Source organism: Micrasema longulum, unplaced genomic scaffold, assembly GCF_059751315.1.
Source record: "Micrasema longulum isolate JH-2025_06_02 unplaced genomic scaffold, ASM5975131v1 h1tg001161l, whole genome shotgun sequence".
In the NCBI taxonomy this organism is placed as follows: domain Eukaryota; kingdom Metazoa; phylum Arthropoda; class Insecta; order Trichoptera; family Brachycentridae; genus Micrasema; species Micrasema longulum.
Window position 1 is genome coordinate 171,651 of NW_028278348.1, and position 19,005 is coordinate 190,655.

At 31.5% G+C, this 19,005-nt stretch overlaps 1 protein-coding gene across 1 annotated transcript in view; it reads right to left on the minus strand.

The window, feature by feature from the left end:
• Positions 1–352: 352 nt before the first annotated feature.
• The window catches only part of LOC148276698 (uncharacterized), a 124,052-nt gene continuing 105,399 nt past the window's right edge, over positions 353–19,005 (minus strand). The window contains exons 3-5 of the mRNA XM_088233913.1: positions 14,474–14,635; positions 12,098–12,322; positions 353–967 (exon numbers count right to left, since the gene is read on the minus strand). Of these exons, the coding sequence (XP_088090039.1) occupies positions 819–967; positions 12,098–12,322; positions 14,474–14,635 (536 nt within the window). The 3' untranslated portion in view covers positions 353–818. The remainder of the gene's footprint in view (positions 968–12,097; positions 12,323–14,473; positions 14,636–19,005) is intronic.

Genomic DNA, 19,005 nt, shown 5'->3' on the forward strand with positions numbered 1-19,005 from the left:
AATAAAATTTTAAAAAACATAACTCGTTATGATTTAAACGGCTATTGCCATCAAAATCGTGTCTTTCATTAAGGAAATAAAAATGAAAATTATTTCAGATATTTGCAGAGAAAATACAGCTTAACTGTCCGTGAAACTTAACTAAATTTATGGTAGGAGGAGATATTGCGTCACTATGAAAAACTGTCAGCAATAAAATAATCACATTATGTTTGTCAATAAAATTTACTTCAAACCATCAACTAAGGTCCAATTAAAAGTAAAATATTCTAAAAAATAAAAATGTAATAGGATATTTGTTGCCATGGTCCATAGTGAAAAAAATGTCAGCGAACTAGTTCTATTTCTTATATTTTTTCAGGGAACTCCTTGTAAATTTTCAAACATTTGAACAATGAGTTTTGAGACTGCCTTTGTCCTCATTAGTAATCTTATATTTGTATCTCTAGTTTCATATATTTGGCATTAATTGTTTAATTGTTTTACGCTTTTCATTTATTTAACGCATCAATTATTTTACTAACGAAAATTCCAACGTTAAAAACCTCCCAACCCAGTTTTATTACATTCTCATGCAAATCGACTTTTATTTAAAAATATTTTTTATATCACGGTTTTAGGATCAGATACCTAGATTTGTTACCATATCTTAAAGCGATCGTGGTTATGGGGTTTTAAAAGCTTTGTTAGATACGTGGTATTTTACGACACAGTTTGTCCTTAACAGCAAATAATAAATCTATGATGATAATATAAATCATTTGGATTTATAGCATTTATATAAATACTGAAACCCATTATTTATTAATGCACGTTAGCTAAAAAATCCTACCTTGATTGTAGAAAGTGCAGTTTCCTGGAGGCTCCATACTCTGAGGAGGCATTTGTCCTCCAGTTCGGCGCAAGGAAGGGCCACGTGGGGGCACTTCGGGGGGCGCAGGCTCCGGGGGTGACTCTTCCCCCGGATCTATATATAAATAAAACAATTAGCATTTTTTAGCCAATCAACAGGTTTAAGTACTTAAATTTACAAAATGTATAATTATCAAACAGTGGCATAATCTAGGCGGACATGGCAAGTGTGACATCGCGAGTCAGTGACATCACCGCTTGCTTCTTGAATGCCTGCCCTTGCTGTAGGAACACAACCAAATCTCACCAAACAGAAACAGATTTAGTTAAAGGTACTGTCGGTGTGTTTCTACAACAAAGGCAAGCATTCAAAAAGCGAGCGGTGTTTTCACTTCTAGCTAAAATATGTCACACTTGCCATGTCGACATGCCATGGCTTGCCATGACTAAGCCAATCGTACTTTTAAATAGTTTCTAAGATTATACACCAGTAAACAATGTTTATGTTAAGATTGTTTATGCTAAGTTTAATCAATATTAACATATTACAACAGAGATGAAGAGCATTTAAGAGAAGGTAATATAGAAGTCTAGGCATCTACAGGGCTTATGATCTGTCAATGGCTGGTTTGAGTAGCAAATGGTGGTACATGTTCTTCATCTCTGTTGTAATATGTTAATATAAACAGCTCCCCAGGGAGTTGAATCCAGTCCTTGTCAACGAAAATTTGGAAAACTCAAAATATTATTTAATCAATATATTATATTTTTGAAATTTGAATCACTTACTTTTTGGAAAATTATTATTTTATATATTAAAATAAAATGAAATCACTTGGTTTTTATGAACCACTTAATTTTTTTATAATTAGACAACCAATTAGTTTTGGCAATACTATTTTAAAACTAGAGTTAAAGAACATATGAGATGTCTTAAAAAAAAATAATCTGAGTTTGCTGACCATATTCTAACAAATAGTCACTAATTCAACTTTGAAGTTTGCATCGAAATTCTACATACAAACAAAAAAGGATATGCACTTGATTATTTTGAAATATTGGAGATTAGAAAGGCTGTAAATATAAATTTCAATATCATTGATAATCAAATAAACCTTAGTAATAGTCCCATTTTAAATATGTTCCCTCTGCCTAAATCCACACACAAACCCCCTCTCTTCTCTACGCTCGTAGCCACGCCCACTCTACCATCACTGTAAAATTTATACATGTTATGTTAGTTTGTAACTTACCCTGAAGAAGGCAAAGTATTACCGAAACTAGTTGGTTATCTAATTATTAAAAATATAAGTGGTACATAAAAACAAAGTGATTTTATTTTATTTTAATATATTATATATAACATTAAAAGCCAATCAATTGGGGCTTATATGAGCCTGTTAATTGGATTTAAAAGAAAAAACAAGACGGGTGATACGTTAATCTACCAGTTTAAAATCACAAGTAATCAGTTACACCTTTTTAGATATTATTTGTGTCTGGGCGGATGATGAATACAGTTCTCTGTGTCAAATAGAACCAGAATACTGTAAAAGAGAGAAAACAAATGTAATGTCACGACTAGAAAAGTACAAGTACTTAACTTGAACATTGTCTGAAATTCGATATTTTTTTAATGTAACAAAGTAAAGTAAAACAAAGCTCTTTATGAGAATATATGACGTAATGATCGAGAGCTTTCTGCTCTGGCGCTCATGTGGTCAACTATCGTAAATATCGAATATCCACAACCCGATATTTTGTCAACAAGGGAACCCACTCCACTTTTCCGTCCCAGTTTAGCATTGAATAAAAAATAAATAACGAGAAGAGTTGTCGAAAATCTAAAATAAAAAACGGTTTATTAATCAACAGTTTTTGAGCGTGTTTAGCTATTTTTTCAATATTTAGTTCATCTTATCACATTAATAGGAAACACGGTTTCGCTTTTCTTCATATAAACGCACTCCTGTATTTTTTCCCTGGATTATGGAACTAGATTTATGATTTTTTTTACACACTAAAGATATTTGCCATGTTTAGTTGTTTTAAAAAAAAATAAATTATTGTTTACTTTATAATATTGAGAACTAGAACCATACGAAAACCATTCAAAGCGCCCAGTTTTATCTGGTGCCTTTGTATGCATGGTATATAAATATGATAACCGTTTTTGGAAAAAGTCAAATGTACCGACACAGAAAATTTTAATCTGATACACTTTCTAAAAATAAACAACAAAATTAAATCTGTTGTGAGCTACGGAAAACGGGACAACAACGACGGGCGGTTGTCTTTTTTGTACAGTATTAGGGAGGCATTGGCAAGATAGTGACATAAAAACAATATTAAAATACCTCTTCACTGAAATCCCTTGTCACTACATCCCATTAATGAAGGATTTAGCTCTTTTCCACAAAATTGTAGAAATATTAACCTTCCAACACTGGCAAAATATTGAATGATTTTAAGTCTATATTGTAGCAGTGAAATCAAGTAACGATATGCAACCATCATCACCGTGTCTCTCTCTACACCTTGTGGTGCATGCGCCACTGCATTGGTGCACAGCATGCAGCGTATATTGATCGTGTGTAACATGAAGGTGAGGTCTTACGCTTCAAGGCTTCCAGGAACAATACATTATTTAAGTAAAAACAACTTTTTAAATTAATATTCCACGTCAAAACTCTTAGGAATTGAACCCAGGACCTCAAAAATGGACAATATTTTCTGATTTATTTTTAAGAATATACAAACGAAACAAATATTATTTCATAATTCATGTGATGTAACACATACACACAATTATACATTTGATACTTTGGACCAGGTGAGTAGTGGCCACGAAAGAATTAATAAAATATAAAATAAATTTAAAAAATGTATGCTTAAATGTGCATTTCACACCTTTGTTTACATTTTTTCTCTTTACGTTCTGTTGGATAGTCAAAATGAATTTTTATATTTTTTATGCCAAGAATATTAAATTACGAAACAAGATGGCACATAAATTTTAATTTATTAATTTTACAGAAAGCAAACTAATGTTAAATTTTACGCTCCATTGATTTTCTATGACATTATTCTTAGATCTGCAATTTTGTGGCACTTAGGTAAATAGCTATATGTCACTTAAATTAAGTCACTTGAGTAATAATGTATGAATAAATGTCCGAAAATGAGTTTGTTTTAACTCCTCCTGGGAGTACAATATTTTTTTTAATGATTTGACAATAAAAAAAAATCTTCAATAAAGTTTAGTTATGTGTGCTTTTCAAAAAGTTTTCCTATAAATTATTGAAATATTCCTACTTATGCAGGAAAAAAAGTGTTTTTAATTTGTTGACTGACAGGCACCAACACATTTATATCGGCTTTACTAATCTGATTTATTTATATACGCCCGATGGGCATTTTTAACGACGTTTGTATATGTAGGGTTCATAGTCCATAATCGATGACACACACGTGCTAAAACGTTTCACCTGAAATAGTCCGATGACCGAAAAAAGCAATATCATCATTTTCTTTACAATCCAATATAACATATTGTATCATGGAACTCTATCAGTATTGCACATGAAATCGGGAGCATCGTTCTGCAATACATTCATACCGTCCTTACCAATGAACAACAAAGAAACGTAGGAACCTCTAATAAGACAGCAGAATGCAGTCAAAGTCAGTCAACCTAACTAGTTCAGTTCAGTCAATCAGTCCAGCTCGACCAAGCTACTCAGTCCCAGCATGAAGTTCAAGTGTGGTCTCTTCAATCCATCATCGCTGCTACGTTGGTGGTACACAGTGAAGTGTTGTATCTTATTTGCCATGTAATAAATACGCATTTAAACAGCAACCTTGTGTATTTTCTGTCAATCTCCAACTGGAGTAGGAACTCCAATTCTCAACTACCAAAATTCTACATATACATACAAAATTATTATTAAAGAAAGTAGATAGACGCAATGGTTAAAAGTACATTTGATGGGAGTGGAAGCGCGAGAGGTGTCCATTATTTAATTTGATTCAGTGATCGTATGAAAGAAGACATCTTGTTATCAAATAAATCAAGACTGGTATGTTTGTTGGCTGACCTAAGAATTCTGGGCACAGGGTAATGAAAACCATAGTTAGTTCTATGATAATCAGTATGAAAAAGTATTTTTTAAAAAAAGATATCATTGGACTGCTCTGCATACAATATGTGTGGAAACTGCATAACACAAATTATTTTCAATTTCACAAATTTTAACTAGTAATAATCGAATTTCAGTAAAAAATCCAAAGTTTAATCTTTGTTTTTATCTTAAATCAACTCAACAAAGTGAAATTTCACATTTCTAAAAAATCGGCTTGTTTCAAATACCACTGCAACATTTCCTTAGAAGTATTTTTATACAATTGCCTTGATGTCCCGTGGGCACGCTGGACACACGTTAGGGTCCGAAAGTACTACCTCACTCCTCCACTAGCATGTGACTGAAACACGTGACCTGGTCCTATACTCTTTCTACTTATAGTACCTACTAAAACCTTTTTTAGTTACCTATATTAGTATCCTTTGTAATATCCCTCAAGGGTAAAAAAACATATCAAATTATTTTTTAGGTAAGGATAAAATAATAATGATACCTACCTTGGGATCATTTAACGTTAGGTTCATGACAAAACCCGTGGCAAAACAAAATAATATAACTGAATAAAATATTTTATTTTATCTCTCCTTACAAGTTGATAATTTTTATTCATTTTAGTTTTGTACTACAGTTAAAAAATTTTAGGAAGTTTTCAACTTTTAAATTATTTATTAGTAATTTTTTATTTAAAAAAAATGTAATTGAGTGTTTATTATTTACTCAAATATTTAAATATTTAGATCATTTCCTGAAAGTCGTAAATAACTTGTGATATACAAATGGAAATTGGGTCATGGTAGAGTGGGATTTGAACCTCGGACCTTTGGCCCATGAGTCCATAATACTACCACGGGACCACAACCCGGTTCATATATTATGTTACCTATATTTTGTAAGTTATCTCTACATTGCTATAAATTAAATGTGTTTTTGTCTTATATGGTAGAATTGGGTATGCACTATTTAGCCGTATTTACTGGAATAAGATTGATTATTATTAAATAAGATTATTAGGGCGTCGCGCGTCGGTCGATTTTTTTATTTTTTTTAATATTTGCAATTGTTATAGCACTTATTGTGTAAAATTAAATCATTTTACTCGCATCGCATTTTATTTTTTCTTATTTTAAAGTTACAATAACTCTTATTTGGCTTCCAAGCCCCATCGGACCCACCCTTTTAAAAAAATAAAAGTATATATATCTTAATTTAGCTTTTTATTTAAATTTTTGATTTGATAACTCTTGTTATTATTTTTTTATTATTTATTATCGCCCGTAGTCAATTTGTACAATTTAAATAACATAGTTTAAAATTTTAAAAATATAAGAAACATATTAAGTTTATAAATTTAACATACATATTATAATGTTACCCGTTATATATGTTGTAGACATTAGTATAAAAAAAATTTTTTTAAACAGATAATTTTTGGTTCATTGGTTATTGTTGTAATTTCAGTAATAGGTACCTATTTTCTATGTAATTGTATATGTACATATTTATCTCAATATGGAAAGGAATAGAACACTTTGTTTTAACCACCTATTTTTTATTTTTTCTACCGACCGGTTTCAAAGCTATACAAGCTTCTTTATCAAGGTATACTTAATTAATAAATTATATCCTATTTTATCCTATGAATATTGTGCTTCGTATGGAAATAATAAATCAAGTATCTTGGTCTTGTAAGGATGAGAAGCGTAATTTGAAATATATACGCTCAAAACTAGGCAGGAGTGGACTTGAGGAAATATTGTTTATTTCGATATTTATTATTTCATTCTATATTAATCGGTCGGTAGAAAAAATAAAGTTATAAATAATGAATTTCAGCTCTTTAATTTCTCTAAAATCAACAAATGGAAGAATAGAAAAAATATAGATCTTAAATCATAATCAAAATGGTGAATGTTACACAGTGTGTAAAATGGCCACTTAAACCAGCCAATGACAGGTCATAAGCCCTATAAATACCTAGACCTCCATATTCCCTTCTACATGGTATTCTCCATCCCTGTTGTAAATTGTTAATCTTAATGACTCCCAACGGGGTTAAATCCAGTGTTTTGTCTAAAAACATTTGGACAAATTAATAATTAATAAATGAATAATAATTAATAAATTAATAAAATAAAACCAAAGGGTTCAAAAAGAAGTCAAAAAATTGGAAAATGTTTTAGGCGTTGCCTATTATGTGAAATAATTCAATCATATGAATCTCTTCACAACAATAAAGGTTTCAGCTCTTTAACTTCACTTAAATCAACAGATGGAAGAAATGAAGAAAATAAATGTTCATACATAGGCAAAAAGTGCATGTTACACAGTGTGTAACATGGCCAGTTAAACCAGCCAACGACAGGTCATAAGCCCTGTAAATGCCTAGACTTCCATATTCCCTTTTTTAGGGTATTCTCCATTCCTGTTGTAATTTGTTAATTAAAAAATAAGTCAACAATATTTTGAGTTTGTCCAAATTTTTGTACACAAAGACTTGATTCAACTCCCTGGGAAGCTGTTTATATTAACATATTACAACAGAGATGAAGAACATGAATGTTACACAGTGTGTAAAGTGGCCACTTAAACCAGCCATTGACAGGTCTAAGCCCTGTAGATGCCTAGACTTCTATATTACCTTCTCTTAAATGTTCTTCATCTCTGTTGTAATATGTTAAAAAATAAGTAGTTAAAACAAAGTTGTTTTATTTCTTTTACAACAATAAGTTCTTTTAAATAATTCCGTAGATGTTTGAATCCTATCCTTGTCAACAAAAATGTTGGCAAAACTTAAAATGTTGTTCCATGTATTTTTATTACAGAAATCCACGGTTTTAGTTATAAACGCGGAAAGAGTCTAGTTTCATATTTTTTTATCGAAATAACAGTGTCGGTTTTTCAACTGATTACTTCATAACAAAGGCTCTCCCAAAACCAAGTTGAGGCTCGAATTTATTTCTTATTCCTTCAACAAATACTTATTTGATATATCTCTCGAGGGTCTGCGCTCTTTGACCGCTGAAGTGAACTTCGCTGATATCTCCACGTACATGGATTTTGTATATTTCTTTTCCATTAAATATACCAATTCTCATCAAATTCATAATATATTATCTTTCTCACTTCCAGCCATCCAGAGATCCAACGCAATAACGTCCACGTGAGATGTGGGTCAAGCAGTGAAGGGAATTATTGCTTTTTTTTACTCAATATTATGAAATGCCAAAAAATTGCCATGTGAAATGCTTTTGCTTGTGACAATATTTTACGCTAAATTGTTTTTCGACACTTTTTATGTCAATGTTGTTTTTTGTTATCAAGTAGACGTAATTTACATTTTTCACAATTTCTAGCTTACGTTTTCTTATTCAAACAGATTTTTTTTCTACGCAAAATTTATTACAAGTAAAAAAGCTGCTTATTTTATTTGATGTCTTTTTCTGAGAACTAAACATTTTATCGCTACTTTTTTTTCTGGAATTGTTTGCATTCAAATTAAGTAGCTATAACTTTTTACACGAGTAGATCGAAACAGTTTTTAATGCTTTTCCAGAAAAACAGTTATTTAAAATAGAATTATTTAAAAGAAAAGTAAAAAAGCGTAAAAATTGATCAAAATATTTATAAGTTTTCCTTTCAGATAATATAATGCGCAATTTTATATTTTCACTATTCCTTTGATTCTTTTCGAACATATTTATATATTTTTACTATTCAAAAATAGAAATGTAATATAGAACACATTTAAAAAATATACGGAAAAAACTCTCTTTAAATACAACAATTTTGCTCTTAAAGAGAAGTAATGTATTCAACCATAATAATTATACAATATGTAACTTGGTGGGTCCGATTCTTATACAGACCGTATTTAACAGCGCAATTCGTTTGACTTTAACTTTTCACATTTTTTGTTGCTTTTTAAAAAAAAAAAATATGTGTGCAAACCTTATCTTTCCCTAAAAACAGGTGTTATTTTTGATTAATTAGGTTTTTTTTATGTACATTTTGATACATTTTTTCGATTTTTAGTACAAACTTTTGACCAACTCTTCTTTTGACTATTCTGTTTTTTGATTGGCTGGAAGATATTGCTTGTAAAATAAGTCCGCCAAAGTGCTTATTCTTTGAACTTGAAGTTTTAAGAACGGTACATGTGTAAGAGCAGAGCTATAATTTATAAACTTTATACTTATTTATGCTATAGTACTGTGTTAAATTGATGCATTGATTTAGAAAAAAACTCGTTTTAAAGGCTAGCATTTATTTTGAATAACTGTAGGACTCATCCGAAAACCTGACCTACTATCGTCTTAAAGATAATGCGTTATTATGTAACCTTACGTTTTTCGTAAGTCAACAATGAGATTTTCAGATTCAGATTCAGATTTTCTGCTCGACAAAACAAGCATTTATTTTAATTGAAGTACAGCTTTAATCTTATGATAGTCAAAACAAATAATAAGTGAAAATAGTGCATCATATTAATGGTAAGCATGGTTGCTAGCTATCTCACTAGGTAAAACTTGTTCTTATATAGCTAGCAATTATTCTTTAGTCATAAATACAATCAAAATATGTTAATAAAATATAATAAAACATAACGTTATCTCATCATGTAATAGTGTTTGGTCTTCTTCTGCTTTCTTTCTTGAGTCATCAGTCATTTTGTTACGTTTTTGTTAAAAGTGTAGGTTGTTGCTGGTTGCTAGAATTTGAGCTCCTATCCCAGTTGAAGATTGACATAAGAAACTGTGTTTATGTTTAAATGCGTATTTATTACATGACGAATAAGATACAACACTTTATTACGGAGCGCGAGAGAAACGACGAGAAATATATGTTGTAATTTACTGATGTTACTACGTCCTGTTGTCCATTTAGAGGCATTTTTTTTTCTTCGTTTCCTCGTTGCGGGAATTAAGTTAAGGTACTCCAGGACGTCGCACTGATTATGTCATTTAATTTTGTTATTGAATTAACGTCCGATGTGCAGTACCGCTGGTCTTGTATACCTATATGAAAGGCTTCGGAGTAAGTAAATGTTGAAATACTGAAAATAATAGTCAAACCTGTCGTAATTAAATTTTAAAAAAATCTAAAATGGACATTAGCTATTGTTGGTAAATACAGTTTTCTGTATGCCATTTTTTTTTTTTTTTTTCAATATTGTCATGAGGATAAATGACAAAATTCGACAAAGGCCCTCCATATAATTTTTCAAACACAGTGAAAAAAAACGTAAAATTCAACAAATATTGCGATATGCGAAATTGAACATTTTAAAAGAGTAACTCGTTTATTGACAAAAAAAAATATTATTTTGTAGTAATGTAACCGATAAAAAGACCCATGGTCTTTGTAATGGTTTCGAGTATGTGAAAAAATGTACTTTTACTGTTGATCTTACAGAATATAATGTATTGTATTCAGTAGAAAATGCTAAGTGGCTTCTTGTGTTGATGCTCTTTATTTAAAGTAAAATTGTTTGGCATGTGTGTGTGTCATCGAATAATGGACTTTGATCCCCACGAAATAATAAATATTGATACTACGAATTATACGTATTATATATGCAGCGTACAAGTACAAGTATATTTTTCTTCTTCTTGCAATGCCTTATCAGGTCCCTCTGACGTTGGCAATCACTACAGCGAAAGCATCTCCGTTCCGCGCCACTCCGCAGCCAGGACAACTGCTCATCAGATGTACTCGCTATAGTGATTCCTGAGAAAATATGATCAGAGTGGTTCTCAGTTGCCTTCTCTGGTGGATTTTTTTTTCGGGGTTTTCTCCCTTAGCTGATTGGTTTTGGTTTGGAGGCACCAGAAACTGGCCTTTCATTCTCTCGTTATCTGTTATGATTATAAATGTGATTCCATTGCCAAGGAATCACGACGTGGTTTATTGACGAGTTTGACTACCCGGTAGTGTTGCCGGCAGAATGCAACTGGGCGTTCTGAGCATTTTATCTAATGACACCCTCCAGCAAAATGTGACTCACTGCGACTCTCTTGATGGTTTGAACCCCACAATATAATATATTCCTGTATGTAAACAATATTCAGACATACAATAAATATTTATCCTAGCATTTTGACGTTTCATTATGTCTTTTTCAACGGGAATAGAGGTTTTTTATATTCAACAAGCAAAAATCCTTAAGATTTTTAGCATTTGTCGTTTTCTTTTGTAAAATCAATATGCAAATGCTAATGATTCCATCTCTAGGTCAAAATATCCTGATATAAACCAAATAAAACTGGCTTCAGCGCTCGTGTGTGATTGGTTTATTGATGATAATATTCCTTCTGGGATGGAACATCATTACTTACTTCGTGTTATTGAATAAGCAGACCTACATTTGGCCCGTCGGAGTTCTGAAGAGAAAGTTCCAAATCGAATATGCAAACAGAATAAGGAAAACATGCCAAACTCTATGTAACTTTGTCAGTCATATATCGCGCACAAACAACTTCCAGCTCGAACAAAAACTAACTTTATAAATAAAACTTCGAACGGAGGTAAACTCAAAAGGATGCGAAAACAGTTAAATTTAAGACGGAATAAAGTTTTGAATCTTATTTGCGAAGAAACTAAAAATTAATATCAATTTTTATACCTACACAGACTGAACAAAATTTATCAAAAATGTTTTAAGCATATCCAAATGTTCGTAGATAGACTGAATTTCACTTCCTAGGAAATTATTGAGATCTAAATTTATTGCAAAACACATTTTAGAAGAGAATATGCAAGCCTATGTATTTACAGTGCAAAATGGTGAATGTGTGTAAAGTGGCTATTTAAACCAGCCAACGATCGATCATAAGCCCTGTAAATGCCAAGACTTTTATATTCTGTCCTCGTAAGTGTTTTTCCCCTCTGTCGCTTTAAATTTAGGGTACAAAATTTAGTCAATATAATGTTTAATAAATAACATATATATATTAGTAAAAATCTTAAAAAATGAAATTGAGTGAAGAAAAGTCCAACTTGTGGTGTAGTTGTTGACGTGTTTTCCTGCCATGCTTAAGGTCCTGAGTTCGATTCCTGGATGGGGGAAACAAGAAATATATAAATGTTTCAACATAATTCCTTACCATGGTTCATACAAAGACTGGTCAGTCTCGGATCCTGGTCCATAATGTAGGCGTCCGGCCTAGGGCCCCCCTGAAGGGGTGGCTGCCCGGCCTCCAGGCCGCTGGAGGCGCTACTGGAGGGCGTGAGCGCCCTGCTCCGCCGCCCACCGCCCGTCCAACCAGACCTACTCAGGCTAGAGTTGGAGGGTAGTTTCTTGGGGTTGCTCGTCGCGTAAATAATCTCACCTGAAACGAAAACAAAGTATCGTCAGTTATGTACCTTAGCGAAGAATTAATATTTTTTAATACTTAAAAAAACATATTTTCAAGGTTACATGAAAATAAATATTATACTCAATCCAAACGTAAAACTGATTTTTCTAGCATATTGGAATTCTATAACGTAAAGTACTTTGATAATTATTTTAAGTTTTACGTAACCGTTGTAAATTTTGATCATAATTTACATAAAGGCCCAAAACACGCTAGCGAGCCGCCGACGCTAGGTATTTTGAATACTTGCACAGTTCCACAACCATCCCTATATTAAAAAAAAAAAAAACGATTCAAATCAATGCGATGTGCGTTCCACCGAAAGTATTTCTCCGAACTAAAATAAGCCAACAAGTAAATAAATGATTTCGTTAGAATTATTTTAAAATACCACGACGCGCCGTTAGTCAAAACTTGCAATATAAATTTGATCGTGTCGAAATATTCCCAAGTTTTTATAAAAATTACATGAAAAATGTATACATTCAGAGTATTATTTTATTTATTTTATTTGAGATTACGAACGGATTTTTAATAAAATATCAATCTGTTACAAGGCACATGAACCCTGACATAAAAGGTATTTCCGTGAGTATTTACCTAAGTTCTTGTATTTATCTCTCATGAGATTTTACAAATGTATACTTAAGCTGAATACCGTTAATACCTAATACCTATAGATACTTTAAATCCGTATATACTAAGTTAACTGTTAAACAAACAGTAGATAATATTGCTTATGTTGGAATAATGCGAAGTGATGTTTCTAATATCTGAATCTTATGAAGTTTGTTTTTTTTTAAAGTTTTTTTTAACTTATGATACACAATTATAAAAGTCCTTTTGCACAACGTCATTTTTACCTTCAATGCACCCAAAAATTACAAAGATTTGCTGGGTATAATGCAATTTATCAATAAATTAAACTTTGTTCTTAGTGTTACACTATTTTTATTATTTTACAAAAACACTACAGTTTCGGGAGAGCACTCCTTTCATCGACGGGTGATTGGATTGATTAAATAATAAAAATTGTTAAACACTGATAACAAAGTTTTATTTTCATACTATATAATATATAATAAAGTGTAACGAAGTGAATGCCGATTCAATTAACAATTTATCAATACTTATTCCTTTGAAAAAACATTACACAATGACTGATGACTCAAGATAGAAAACAATTAGAAGACCAACAGATGTAACATGGTGAGATGGACCTTTTATCAAAAATTATTAGTTAATATAAATATATTTAACAATATTGTGAGTTTGTCCATATTTTAGTAGACATGAACTGGATTCAACTCCTTGGGGAGCTGTTAATATTAACATATTACAACAGAGATTATGAATATTTAGAAAAGTTAATATATAATTCTAGGCATCTACAAGGCTTATGACTTGTCATTGGCAGGTTTAAGTGGCAGGGAGTTAAATCCAATCTTTGTATACAAAAATTTGAACCGACTTGAATATTATTAATTAATCCACCTGGTCCAAGAAAAAGTATAGAATTTGAAAAAAAACAATTTTTTTAGCGTTGCCTAGTATGTAGGTGAAATAATTCAATTAGATGAATCCAACCCGGATAAATAAAGGTTTCGGCTTTTTAACTTCACAAACATCAAAAGATGAAAAAATGGAAGGAATATCGATGCTCAAATGTGGGCAAAATGGTAAATGTTTCACAGTGTGTAAAGTGGCCACTTTAATTAGCCAATGACAGGTCGTAACCCCCGTAGATGCCTAGACTTCAGTATTACCTCCTCTAAAATGTTTTTTATCTCTGTTGTAATATTTTAATAAATCTTTGTTTTTGTTGTTTATTTCTGTGCTTTTATAACAATATTATGAAAATATAATTCTTTAAAAAATATAAAAATTGTCTCGTAATGTTTAAGTTAGATATCTAAATAATAATTTATAGGAAAAGACTGCGACACAAACATTTGAAATGGCATAATTACTTTTTTTTTTGTATGCGTTCATAAATAATAATGACTTTTGGGTATACTCGTTGTTGTTATTATAAATAATTAAAATATAAGGTTGATAACTTTCTAGAGCTTTTTTCTAAAGCGTTGATGACTCATCGAAAGCTCATAAGCTCTCTTTTCTTACCGTTAGGACGCAGGCGGTCTTGTGACGCAGCATAGTGCAGCCTCCTATTGGTACTCTCCACGGGAAAAGGGGAAGATTGGCGGAGCTGGGGAGAGCGGGGGCTGCGAGGCACACAGGGAGCCCCTGGGTCGTCACAATCCTGTCTATAGGATCGGAGATCCCCTGAAATAAAATAAATATTTGTAAGCTTAATTAGTGTAACCTTGTCGCGAAAGAATAAGTGTTCAGATACAGGGGTTCACACCACAGTTGATATATATGTATATTTATATTTTCATCGTTCTTTTTTTGCACCATACGGTGCATATAGTGCGTTTGGCATTGCATTGATAATCAAGCATATCTTGATGATTTTTTTTCAAAGACAAAAAACTCTCTCTCATGCTTAACGAACTGAAGCCTACAAAAAAATGGGAATACGCATGAACTTAAATAAAACTAAAGAAGAGTGATAATTTAATCTACAAATTTGGAATATCCAGTGACCGGTTTCATCGCTTTTGCGACATCTTCGAGACTGGTATCTTTATTAAGGAGTTCAATGTATTTATACAAAACAGAGGTAAGGATAGATAATTCAAAGTTAAATGACAGTAAATTAAATAAAGTTATTTTTATCTTAAGGATCATTAACAATTTTTTTTTTCGGGTTAACTAATGAGTTGATATAATGCTTTTTTATTGAGTTTAAGTATTTTATTTTATTGTAAGTGTCCCATCTTTCGTGAGTGTGATTTTTGTAAATTATGATTTCTGAAAAACAAAGGGTAAAAAGTCATTAGTAAAAAAAAAATTGAGAATGATCCTTAAGATAAAAATAACCTTATTTAATTTACTTTTATAAAACTTTGAATTATCTATCCTAACCTCTTTTTTGTATAAATACATTGAACTTCTTAATACAGATACTAGTCTCGAAGATGTTGCGAAAGCGATGAAACCGATCACTGGATATTCCAAATTTGTGGATTAAAGTATCATTCGTCTTTTATTTATATAATAAATTACAATGAACTTCCATCACGAATTTTCACCTACAAACTTAAATGTTTTAAAACTAAAGAGATGAAACCTATCTCTGAAAGGATATGTATTGATAATGTATCCACAGAGTCAGTTAATAAACATGCTAATCTTGGCAATAAAATTGTACTTAGCAAAAAAAATCTAACATCGATCAAACGACTGGTTGGGCTGGGAAGAGCAGATTTCGGAAAACTTAACGATATTTTGAAAAATGTTTGAATCTCTATCAATTTTAACTGAAAAGTATTTGATTGCTGTATTTTCCCAGTACCCACATATGGGTTTGAGACCATCATACATATAAAGTGCGTATAAACTGAGAGTCACATAGAGAGCTATGAAGCGAGCTATGCTAGGGATTAGTCTCAGAGAAAAAGTAAGAAATGAAATCATTGGAACCAAAACAGGAGTGCTAGACATTATTGAAAAAGTTGCAAAGTTGAAATGGTGCTGGGCTGGTCGTGTTGCTCGCAGCTCAGACAATAGATGGACAAAACGCCTCCTGTGCTGACGCTCTCGGATTACTACCAGAAACCCCGGACGGCTACAGCTATGCCGAAGAGACGAAATTGTGAGGCGTTCGGGAACAGCGTAGATGCAAATAGTCCAAGATCATTTGGCATGAAGAAGGATGAAAGCGACCTTCGTTAAAAAGTAAGACAATCAGTCTTACGCTCTAGGCGGCAGTCCAGTGACTGCAAAAATGTAAGTATAAAAATACCTACATCAGAAAAATACCTATCGATCTTTGGAAACGAGTAAATATTTTAATACGGCCAACAAGCGTTTGACAACTATTTTTTTTATTTAAAAACTTATTTATTAAACCTAACGGATTGTTACATTAACTAAACAAAAAATAAGATATATTTTTTTATTCATACTCCGTTGTTGATAATAATATTTTTTACATATTTTGAAAACTTTGTCGGAGTCTTTTGTTTAGTTTTGTCTAGTAGTTTATTGTATAATTTCAGTCCCTGGTTTATAAGTCTCTATTTTTCTTCTCTCGTTTCGGAATGTGACATTTTTTTTCAAGTTTAAGTTCTTTGTCTACAATGATGTCAGTGCCTAACTTATGAATAAATCTTAAAAAAATCTAGTTGATAAGTTCATTAACATTTAATTGTTTAGTTTTTCGGAAGTTTTTTAGTTGGTGTTACATAAGGAAGGTCATCTACAAGCTTCAATATTTTATTTTGTTTTATTAATAAAATAAATATATGAATTCAAATTTGGTTCTCGAAATTTATTTCTTAATAACGAACTATAATGAAGAACAAAAAATATTATACGGTTAAATATTGTTTTATCAATTACAATGTTTAAGCAATCAAGACTCAACATTTAAAAACAAAAAGGATATCTGATTAAAAATAGTGATTTATTTACAACTCGTTGAAAATGGCCCTCAAAATTAAATATTTGGTTTAATCATAAGAACGCAAATATTATTATTATTTTTTTTTAATAAAAATAATCTTTACTATTTTAAATTGAAGGAAAGGCATCGTTTATTGATTTTTTTACTCTGACTAATTGAAAACAAACGTGTTAGAGAATTACTGGGTCGCCATCTTTGTATTCAAAGCAGTGGGTATCAAACAGGGCCACCTTAGATATAAGAATCCATCAGGGTGTTTGTTTACACCATGGTCTCAACAAATTTCCATAATTACCCTTTGAAGGGGGTTTAGAAATTTACGCGCATCTATTTTTCACCAAGCACGGCTTAACAATGCGACAATGGGCGCTTTACTTAATGTTTTCATTACGGCGTGTCGACAAGGCTTAGGTAAGGCCTATACAAATAATGTGGCTATACCCTGGGGCCAGCCAGGGGAGAAAGGCGAGGAGGAGAAGTGAAACATTCTAGGGAGGATTGATCTTGCCTACTCGGTAATTGTTATATTCCCACAATTTCAAATCTTAACTATTAAATAATGATGTCTGCTTCTAAATGATATATTATTTTATAGCGATATAAAGTGTGAATTACGCTAATGAGACAATAATTGGAAGGAGTTGTGATGTGCAAAAATGTGTTAAGCAACACAAATCTCAAACTAAGACATATGAGGGAATTGGAAGCAAAGGTAACAAACTCCCGTTTTGGTGTTTTCGATAAAAATAAACAAGAACTGCTACACTAATGCTAAAGAGAGTCTTCATGTTAAAAATGTTATGTTCACTGAACCTTAACTTTAAGATACTTATAAGTTAGCTCGGATAGAAACAGGAATTCAAAACAATTTCTTAATATTTGTACGGCACGGCCATTTTGAAAACTCAAATCTCAAGCCACCATCTCAAGCAAAATTGGTCAAATAAAATGGCTGATGGATATTACCATCAGGAGTATGATTTTAAACTGCATTTGCAACTCAACTCATGATTTTTATAAAAATAAAGTTGATAAACAACAGAATGTCATCATAACCAAAAAAATATTTTTTGGAGGTTGCTATCATTGCTTCCAATGCCCTTATTTTTTTTTTTTTTATTTATTTACAATTTTAAAAAACCCGTTAGGGTTACATTAGAAATTTAATATTGTCTAGTCATTTTATGTCTCGTCTAGTCTCGTTAGTTCAGTCATCATGTGCTTTTTCAGATTGATTTTAAATTTGTCCCCAGTAAAAGTTTTCAAGTAGTAAGGTAGGTCGTTGTAGTGTTTAAGTCCATTATGTAGTATTTTTGACTGTCCTGTGTTTGTCTTTGCTTTTTCAATATGATGGTGTTCTTGTTGTCTGGTGTTATATTTGTGTATGTCAGCATTTTTGACTAATATTATGTCGTCGTCTTGTATGTTTCCCAGTGTTATTTTGTGCACAATTTTTAAGGTCTCAATTTTAGTCAAGTAGTTAATGTCAAACTGGTGTGTTTTAGGTACAGTTCAGTCGTAGAGGTCAGGTAGGGTAGGTTGTATGTTAGTTTAAGAATTTTATTTTGTTGTCTTTGTATTCTCGTTATGTCTGTCTTGTTACCAGTTACCCAGAAGGCGAATATATATAATATATATAATATAATGTATATCATATTACACGACTGTTCTTTGTTTGACGCCGAGAGGTTAAACTGCAAATAAATGTGGACACGTATTGTGTGCCGTATTGGCCAAATTTTTGAACACCCAGAAGAAGTAATAAAAAATGAAGCCCCTGCGGAAAAATACATTAACTTTCTGAAGACCTTAGTTATGAAAATGTAAAAAAGAATGAAGGAACGGATCCAGACCCGTAAAAAATAACTATTGTACATAATATAAATACTAGGAAATAAGCTTTGTATGCAAACTGAGATAATAAACTGATGTTAAACGTAATGCGCATTTTTCACAAATATGATTAATTATTTAGCTTGGCTATAAAGTTTAATACATAAAAAGTACTTAATAGTACAAAAAAGGTGATAAAAATTATATATCTATTAAGTTTAAACAAAAAAAGGTACCAAAAAAGCGTGATAACACGTTTTTACAGCACATCTTAAAAACTGTTACCTTT